The following is a 10754-nucleotide window of genomic DNA, read 5'->3' on the forward strand; positions in this document are numbered from 1 at the left end:
AAACGTCGGCACATTAAAATAAGTTAATCATACTTATTTGTGTTTCATTGACCGCACCCCCAACCATCTTCTCCTCATTTATCATCCACGGTCAACTATCTCTCATAATTAATTAATTATTTAACATAGTACTCGACAAAATCATGAGAGAGTTCTCGAAAATAATTATCGCAGGAGTCGTAGTAGGAACCAAGAAAAAACATATAAAAGTGAGCTGCCTAGTTTTTGCAGGCGATTTAGCCCTCCTAGTGGAAACAGAGGAAGATGCAATTAGCCAAATAAATACGGAAAAAGACGTTAATACGAAAGAAATAGCAGAAAAAGCAGGCCGAGAAGTCTCCTACGAAAAGGCAGAATTTATGACAATGGAAAAAAAACTACGGCAAAAAAGTAATATAGACGAAATATGAACAGATAAATAATATATAAGATATTTATCCCAGATATTTATTTGGGAGAGATAGTATGCAAGAACGGTTTGGAAGAAGAAAGCATAAAGGAAAAAAATGATGAAGTTGGAAACGCTCTCAGCCTCTTCCCAACAGGCAATATTTACAATAAGAAGAACCTATCGTCTAACGCAAAAGTAAGACATTACAACACGGTCACAAAACCAGTAATTTTATACGGACGGAGATATTATGTCCCTCTAACCTGGAAAAATTACTGATAGAGAGAAGGGTAGTGAGGAGAATTTATGGGCCCAAGAAAACACAGGACGGTTACAAGTTAAAACCCAATCAGGAAATCTACAGGGAGAAAGGAACTAAAAGGAAACTCTTTGACACAATCCGTGAATACAAGAGCGTACGAGTATATGTGAGGCAAATGAGAGAGCGAAAAAAATTGAAAATAACAGACAAAGACTGCCTCCATAGATAACAGTGCGGAAAAAAAATTGAAAGAAATCCATGTTCTTGCGGCATATAAAGAAAAACAGAAGGGTACTGCGAGGTCGAAAAAGATAAAGCAAAGGCACGCAGAAATGATAAGAAGATACGGGAGGAGAAGAAGGGCAAGACAAGAGATAGAAGGGAAAAGTAGTGATATTCACGTGGCCTTGAAAGGCCGTTGGAAAAAAAAGGCAAATATCCAATTTATAGTCTAGTATAGTTTCGTGCAAAATACACCCATAAAAATTGTCAACGCTATATCTATTGAATAATAATGATAAATAATAAAAATAAATAAATAAAAATAATAACAGTTAAGTAATTAAAGAATGAATAGAAGAAAACTGTTTACAAACCAGAACAAATGATATTTATTCAAATATTAACATAAATAATGAAAATATAATTAGTGAAAAAGAAAATAATAGTAAAGATAATAATAAAAATAGATGAATAGGAAGTTTAGATCTAGTATTGTCTTGTGCAAAAGACACCCTTCACAATTTTCAACGCTATAACTTTAGAATAATTATAAATAGTAAAGAGAAATTATAAAAATAAACAAATAAAAATAATTATATACATGGAATTAAAGTATTAAGAGAATAAAAAAGTTACAAACTATAGCATACCGTATCTATAATAATTAGTAATTTACTAATTACTACTTCGTCAATTTGTAAATATCCCTAGTTATCGTAACATTTAATATGAAATAAATATTCCAATGAATATAATATTTTTTTAGGAAACTTTTAGAATATTTATCTTCGTTGAATTCCTAATTTTCTAGTTATGAACGAAAAACTTTTTAAAAAAATCCATTTTTTCATTTTCGTAATGAAACCTGGGGCTGGTGAGGTGGCAAATTGGCAATTCCGATTCAGCACACCAAGAAATGTATTAAATCAGTAATAAAAAAAAATCTTCGATTTTTTTCATGAAAACAACCGTTTAAAAGCTTAATTGAAGGCTAATTGAAAATATAGAAAAAGATAAAAAAAAAAATAAAAAAAAAAAATAAGAATAATTTGGAATAATAAGAATTACTCATTATTGTTATTACTTATCACATTTTTACTACTTACTAATTTTAATCATATTGTTCTAATCTTCTCTTAACTTATTATACCACAGTTTCTCCCATTTTTTTTCATGTTTTCTGTTGTTATTCAATAACTTCATTTTTATTTTAAATATAATTTGAACGGGTTTCTTGAGACTGGTATTTATTTATTAAGTAAATCAAATAATTAAATAAATCGTTGTTTAGTCTCAACACTCTTTATTATATCAATAGTTCAACGTTTCGACCAATTCGGTCTTCCTCAAGGACAATCTCCAAATATAAATTCCCACCTCACATCAAAATTTAAAAATGTTTTGCAGGCTTTTTTTTATTTAAAACTGGGTTTGTTTACATGATTGTTGATAGTGTAGATTAATCGAAAATTAAAAGTTTTAAAAATTAATGTTTTGAAAAAATAGGATGATTTTGACTTTATTAATGACCTGGGCAGAATAACCTGCAAAACATTTTTAAATTTTTATGTGAGGTGAGAATTTATATTTGAAGATTGTCCTTGAGGATGGTCGAATTGGCCGAAACGTTGGACTATTGATATAATAAAGAGTGTTGAGACTAAACAAGGATACCATTTGATTTATTTAATTGATTTTTATTCTTATGAATGTATTTATATACACTTTTGGTCTCTCTCTCTCTCTCTATTATGTTTGCAATTTGTTATCCATGAACTTCTACATTTATCTCATATTTATCCTATTGTAATATTAGACAAGAGATGTATTATAAAAGATCTTACCCTTTTTAAACGGTTAGCAAAGAAGTGGGGAAATTTTTACCTGGCTCTCCTTCCCAACTTGGCAGTTTAGTACAAGAGCCGGGAAGAAAAAAAGGCGGATATCTCACCCCAATTTTTGATTACTTTAATGAAAACTATACATAATTACTAGCCAAAACTGATGAGTCTGCCAAGTATAGGTAGGGGGAATAAAAAATGGCGGCTGTTTCAAAACCTTAAAAAAACATTAATTTTTCATTCGGAGCTCTATATCTTAAAAACTACCAACACTAGAAAATCTAAGAGAATATTATTTAAAGAAGAGTAAATTTGCTAATATATTAGCCATAATAGAGGTATTTACGTCCAATAGTTCTCAAGATATAGCTTTTTAAAAAGCAAAATTTCTTAAAAATCTTCTGAAAGATTAGTAGTTAGCTAATTTATGTTGAGAAATCTATATCTCAGGAACTATGAGACGTACAGATGTCTATTAGCACTCAAATTAAAGCTATTTTAATGGATTATAAGTACGTTTATGACTCTTACCTTCGTAGGAATAGTAGTTTTCCTGATATTTGCTAAAATAAATTGATTTATAGTTGTTCGGACAATACGTTTGATTTATGAAAAACTTCATTTCAGAAACCATTGGACGTACAGGTATTTGCCAGTGGTCAAATTAAAGCTAGTTAAATTTACTACAAAATAGTTTATATGTTTATCATTTTAGGAGTAGAAGTTTTTATGATATTTGACAAAATAAACTCACAAAATGTTAATTTATAGTTGTTCGTATAAAATGTTGGATTTTTGAAAAAATATATCTCTAGATCCATAAGACGCACATATGTTTGCCAATACTCAAAATGAAGGAAATTTAACTTACTATAAAGTTGTTTATGATACTTATCTTCATAGGGGTAGTAGTTTTTATGATATTCACATATGAATATAAATTTGGCAAATGAAAATTTGACTGAACAACTATAAATCAATATATTTTAGAAATTTTCATGAAAATTACTACTACTACGAAAATAAACGTCATAAACTACTTTATAGCTCATTAAACTAGCTTTAATTTGAGTGCTTATAGACATCTGTGCGTCACATAGTTCCTGAGGTATTGATTTTTCAAAGTATATCCTACTGATCTTTCAGTACGTTTCATACAACATTTTTATGAAATGTTGCTTTTTAAAAAGCTATATCTCAAAAACTATTTAACGTAAATAACTCTATTAGGTCTCATATTTTAGCAAATTTGCCCTTCTTTAAATGACGTTCTCTTAGGTTTTCTTGTGTTGTTAAGATATAGAGCTCCAAATGAAAATTTTTTTTTTATCGTTTTGAAACAGCCGCCGTTTTTTATTCCCCCTACCTATACTTGGCAGACTCATCAATTTTGTCTAGTAATTATACATAGTTCTCATTAAAGTAATTAAAAATTGGGGTGAGATAACTGACTTTTTTCTCCTCTTCGGCTCTTGTACTAGTTGTCATCCATGTTTCAATCACAGTTACTTCCCTCTCTGTTTATTTGTTATTTTTATTAATTTTCTTAATGTTTTTTTTTTTTTTACTTCCTTCTGTACCTCAGCTCTTCCATATTTACCTCATCACTCTGTCTACCTTATACACATAACTCTTTACCATAGCTACAACTTTTTCGAATGAGTATTTTTCTACAATTTATTGCTGTTGTTCTGTATTAAGAATTCTATCACACCTGGCTGTATGTATTAGTAACTAGTTTCTATTATGTATACTTCTTTAAATTTTTATTATTATTTATTTTATATATTTAAAAATCAAATTTTTTTTTTTATGTTTTCGTATTTTCTTTGCATATTTATTTTAATGTTCTGTCAATTCTTACAATGTTTGTATCTTGTTTTCATTTAGCCCTAACGAAACCCTGCAAGTGGGACGAAACGTTAGTTCACAATAAATATTTTTTTCTACTTTTTTGGTACCTTTATTGACGACCAACCAGACTATCTACTTTATACAATCAACTATCTTCTTCCAATAGATTTAGTATGCTGTGTAAAGCAACCCAATTGGACAGCACCACTTTTTGAATTATTTTACCTCTGACTGAGAATAGTGTACCAATATGTAAAAACAAAAACGGAGATTTATCAAAACTTTTTTTGTTTTAATAATCTGGAATTTTTTTTTAGTTTATCGAAAACTTGGCCGAAAAGGTAATAAAGTTTGAAAAATCACCCTATTTTTTCCAGACAAAATTTACAAACCTACTACTCTTAGATCTACATTTTGTTTTTTAGTGCGTGTCGAATATTTAAGTGTTCGTGCATGTAGACTTCGTATTCGAGTTTTCGACAGAAATAAACGTTTTGAAGTTCCTTAAATCGAAATTACTAAATCAAAATGGTTTGTGTGTCTGTGTTTTGACAACCAAGCTCAAACACGAAAAGTGGCACGGGACTGAAATTACATATTTATTATTACGTTGGCACTAATAAATTTTTTTTTCAAGTCTGGATTATCTCTCTAGGAAGTCTGGTGAGTCAATTTTTTAAAACATTTTTTGAGGTTTATTACTTCCATCATTTGCAATAAATTATTATTTATTTATTCATTAACAATTGTACAACGTTTCGGGACCACTGTCCCATATTCATGCACTATAAAAACCTCATGATTTCATATGGGAAATGTGCATGAATATGGGACAGTGGTCCCGAAACGTTGTACAATTGTTAATGAATAAATAAATAATAATTTATTGCAAATGATGGAAGTAATAAACCTCAAAAAATTTTAAAAGAATTTTTTTCAAGTTATTTGTCTGACCTCAATATTATTATTAGTTATTAATCTTCTCATCATTACGTCTAATTTTGTTTTTTAAAACAATTAACCATCTCATATTTTTAATAGCAATGAAAAATGGATAAATATGAACTATGAAAGGTTTTAATTATTAACTTGAGGAGATAAGAGAAGAAATATGTTTTTTAGATGGACTGATTGAACACGTATGAGTAGCATTAATTTGCCGCTACAGAGCCAATCATTCCATAAATACATTGTCTATTATTTTCTTTGCAAGCGATTTCATCATTCAATCATCACTCATTGAGCAAACAGATTGACTCATCCGATATGTTATCGTCATGATACACAAAAAGGAAAAGTCAACATAAAAACTACGCTTATTGCGGGCATTACGTTTATTATTTTTTAAGTAGGATTATGGAGGAAAATTTGATAGGTTTATTGAATATAAATAGATGATTATCGAAAGGATCAGTTCTAATAAAAATTAATTATTATTATTTATTCTAGTTTAACATTATTACATATTCCAATTAGGGCGATAAAAATACAAAACGACTTTTACTCATTATTCCACATCGTGTGATATATGTTTGAAAATTTAATTTATTCGATTCATCCTGGCTGTATTATCTCGATAACGACAATCTGGGCCCAGTTTCATAATAAAGTACAAACTAATACTATTAGTCTTGTCGATTTATCTTAATTCAATCACACAGACTTAGTACTAATAGTAAATTAAATAGTAACTTGAACTTTAGTACTTTTTAACTCCTGTAATATCACTAATAGTTCTCCCAATTATGAAAAAAATAAGTATTAGTGTAATTAACACGTTGTTTATGTACTTGTATTTTAAACTAATACTATTAGCTTTCATTATGAAACAGGGCCCAGATCGGAATATCTCCTAAGAAGAAAAAAAATTCAGTTATTTCACCCAAATTTTTTATTACTTTAATGAAAACTGCGTATAATTACTAATCAAAATCGATGTCTGTCAAGTATAGGTAGGGAGGATAAAAAATGGCATTAATTATTTTATATTTGCTTGTTTGAGAGTAGTTTAGTTTATTCTTAATTTAAAACAATTTTGATCCTTTTTTTCCACTCAACTTCATCTCAAGGATACCACCTACGAAAAGTTTTTTTTTTTTTATATAACAATTAAATTATTTACTTCAACTACACACTGATTTCTTTGGCTCTACTTCCAATATTGATGTCATTTCTTTTTTAAATCTTAAAATTGCAGGCTAATTGCCCTTGTCGCATCTTTAAAATAAATTCATCATTAAAATAATATCATAATAACTTCATAAATTTGTTTTTTAAATAGATTTCTTACTTACATAACTTTTTCTAAAAAATTTATATCATAGATTTAAAACTTTCTTATAAAACACTTTCCTTCCTTCCTTCACAACTTTTTTTTTTTAATTATTTATTTAATGTAATTTACAGCTGTACAAAATAATACAATAGGTAAATATGTAGTATATTTCATATACACTTGAAAATCTTGGGAAGGAACCACCCATTGGTGGTACTTCAAACATTAATTTATGGCCATCTTCTTTTCAGACGCCTTGGAGGATTATCAGGGATTGTTAAGGATGAAAGATGAAGAAGTAATGGGTTAGGATGGTTAAGGAGTTTGGAATGAAAAGACGCATATTTGTTTTGGGTCAAATCTGCAACGAATGGGATGTTGAGGTCTTTGTGAATGAGTTTATTTGTGGCGTAATAAGGAGCATCAAGGATTTTACGTAGGATTTTGGATTGTAATGATTGAATGCGGGAAAAATTTGATGATTTGGTGGAGCCCCAGAGCTCAATTCCATATGTCCAAATTGGTCTGATTATTGTAGTGTATACTACATTTACAACTAAAAAACAGAACCTACCTTCAACAGGTTAGGACTCTGTTATCACCTTATCATATAACAATAATTTTTTTTATCATTAATTTACATTTTTAATATATTTTGTTTAACATTCATTATTAATTATTTTGCTTATAACACAAACATTTTTTTATATATTTAAAATTCATCCTTAATTTATTTTTATTTTGTGTGTATATTTTTAAACATATGAGGTATCCTTGAGACTGGCCTGAGGGCCGAAACGTTGGAGAAATTTTAAAGAATAAAAGTTGAGAGGAAAAAAAGGATCAAAATTGTTTTAAATTAAGAAAAAATGGCATGTTGCTCAAACCTATTGGGTTAATATAACCCACATCGAACCAATAAATCCACAAATGAACCTATACACACTACAATACATTAAAATCTTTCATTTTTCAAACAATGTTTATCAATAAACTATATATAATACACTTCAAATAATTTTTTTTTCTCTCTATGTATATTTGTTTTCCTCCTTCCCCTCGCACATAGTCAAATAACAATTTACCATTCCGTCCAATACATTATTCTCCCAAATTAATTCCTTTATACCTCTCCTCTCAGATCAATAATGTAAATTCACATAAATCACCAATAGATAGCAAATTATAAATTATGCAGAAATAAAACAATCACAGTAGTAGAACAGTTTAGTAAAATAAATTTAAAAAGAACTGATACATAAATTTAAAAGACATATAAATGAATAAATAAGTTAGAACACATTGAATGTAAATAGATCTATCAGGGCTCATAATTTAGTAAATTTACTCTACAATAAATGATGCTCTATTTGGTTTTTTAATGTTTAAAATAGTTTCAAAGATAAGGAGTGCCGAATAAAAAATTATTTTTTTTAAACCTATTTAAACAGGCACCATTTTTTATTGTTTATTTTTTTGTGTCTCATCTGAGTTAGTTATTCGGACAAATTTTCATATGCCAAATTTATATTCATATGCGAATATAATCAAAACTATTACCCCTACGAAGATAATTATAATAAACTACTTTATAGTAAGTTAAATGTCTTTTATTTTGAGTGCTGACTGACATGGATGGTTAAAAATATATATTTTTTAAATATTTTAACGTTTTGTTAATTTATTTTTTCAAACATCGAAAAAAAAACTATTACTCCTATGGTGATATACGTTATAAACTATTTTATAGTAAATTTAACTAGCTTTAACTTGAGCCATAATAGACATCTCTACATCACATAGTTCCTGAGATAAAGATTTCTTAAAATTAATTCACTACTAATCTTTGAGTACATTTTTTATGATATATTGCTTTTTAAAAAGCTGTATTCGAGAACCATTGAGTGTAAATAAATCTATTAGGACACATATTTTAGAACATTTACTCTACATTAAAGGATGTTCTGTTGGGTTTTCTAATGTTGTAAGTAGTTTTAAGGATGTTTTGACACTGCTGCCCTTTTTTATTCCTCCTACCTATACTTGGCAGACTCATCAATTTTGACTAGTAATTATACATAGTTTTCATTAAAGTAATTAGAAATTGGGGTGAAATAACTGCCTTTTTTTCTTCCCGACTCTTCTACTATAACTTTTTTTGAGATCATTGAAGAAAACCGTCTCAAACTCTTTGAGAATTCAATGAAATACTGGATAAAGTATGTAAACATAATATTATTAATACAATCAAAATGTTTCTAATGATATTTTATTTAATTTTACAGATCTATGCCAGCAATTTGCAGCTTCTATTTTCATGGCTATCCAGGATTCCGAAGCGAGGTTATTGGTGAATTTCACTCATTTGGCCAAACGCTATAACTGCAGTGACGGTCCTTGATATAAACTGAAGATAATAATAAAAATAATTATAAAAAAATAGTAAAAATAAGGAATGATAATATATTTCATGATAGCATAATAAATGTATTTTGGGTGAGGACTAGGAAACAATGGAACAAGCGTGATGAGTAATTGTGGTGATATAGATATAGGAGTTTTTTTTTTTTATTTTGTCTTACCTCTTTTATTGTATATGTATATATATATAAACCAATATTAATGTATACCTAAATTTAGGGACGTGACGGCCTTTGGGTGTTGGTTGGAGCGCAGATCCCAGAACGCTCGAATCGGAACGTCGTGGGTTCGATTCCCACCTGGGGCCGCCAGGGGTTGACAACAAGTATCACTAGGCCCACTTGCCGGACTTGCCCCCCACCAAATACCAGTACCAGTACCTAAGTATATAAACATGTAACTGGTGCCCTTCCTTTGGTATAGATATAGGAGGAAATGCGTTTAAGTAAGTTGGATATGTTTAAGTATTTAGGTTCTACGGCAACTAGAAAAAACGAAATTGATAAAGAAATAAAAGCGAGGTTAAAGGCGGGAAAATACTTGTTATTTTTCAATTTCCTTCTATCCAAAAACTTTAAAATTAGAATTTTCAAAACTATTATCCTTCCCATTGTTCTTTATGGATGCTAGTTGTGGCCTCTTACATTAAGGGATGAACAGCACCTTAAGGTTTTCGAAAATAAAGTATTACGTAAAATTTTCGGACCGCAAAAGCATAAATTGAATGAAGACTACACAACGCTGAATTAAGGAAACTGCACCCGGTAAATATAATTCAAGTTATAGAATTGCGGCGTATAAGATGGACGTATAATGTTCCTGGGCTAGGTAGGGAGTGGATCCCTAAAATATTAATAAATACTGAATCGACGGGTAAACGTGTGAGTGGTAGACCGAAACGTAGATGGAAGGATTGTGTTAAAATTGAATTAGTGGAATTGGGTTCAGAGGGGCATCGCTGGAAAGATGTATGTAGAGAGTAATTGGTGTTACCGTCATTGAATCCTCAGGTTCGTCAGGCCTTCATTTTTATTATTATATTTAATAAATACAAACGTAAGCGTTATATCTAACTTTTTTTTTATCTATAATGATATTGTGCGCTTAATATTCGATATCATATCATATATTATGACATGGCACACTAACTCAAACTCATGCAAGGTTAGCAATGTTATATCCTATCCTAAACAGAAACTCTAAACTAAAACCAGAAACAACTGTTCTTATATTTAAAACAATCCTCAGGCCACTGCTGATGTACGGATGTGAAGTCTGGGGAGCGGCATTCCTCACGAAAAGGAAAAAAACTACAATCTTTTCAAAATAAAGTCCTAAGAATCGCAGTTAATGCTCCTTGGTTCATAAGAAATAGCCAATTGCATCGCGAATTACAAATGGAGTCAATAGAGGATTGTATCAAAAAACGGTTCATGAAGTTCCACTCCCTTTTGCCGACAGTTAAAGGAGCAGTGACCTACAACCTGG

At 29.6% G+C, this 10754-nt stretch overlaps 1 protein-coding gene across 1 annotated transcript in view; it reads right to left on the reverse strand.

Moving 5' to 3' along the window:
* Positions 1 to 9104: 9104 nt before the first annotated feature.
* The window catches only part of LOC106681101 (uncharacterized), a 9604-nt gene continuing 7954 nt past the window's right edge, over positions 9105 to 10754 (reverse strand). Inside the window, exon 4 of the mRNA XM_014421256.3 lies at positions 9105 to 9252. Coding sequence (XP_014276742.2) covers positions 9190 to 9252 — 63 coding nt within the window. The 3' untranslated portion in view covers positions 9105 to 9189. The remainder of the gene's footprint in view (positions 9253 to 10754) is intronic.

The sequence above is a fragment of the Halyomorpha halys genome, unplaced genomic scaffold (genome assembly GCF_000696795.3).
Source record: "Halyomorpha halys isolate HHAL.00 unplaced genomic scaffold, Hhal_1.1 Scaffold309.1, whole genome shotgun sequence".
NCBI classification, from domain to species: domain Eukaryota; kingdom Metazoa; phylum Arthropoda; class Insecta; order Hemiptera; family Pentatomidae; genus Halyomorpha; species Halyomorpha halys.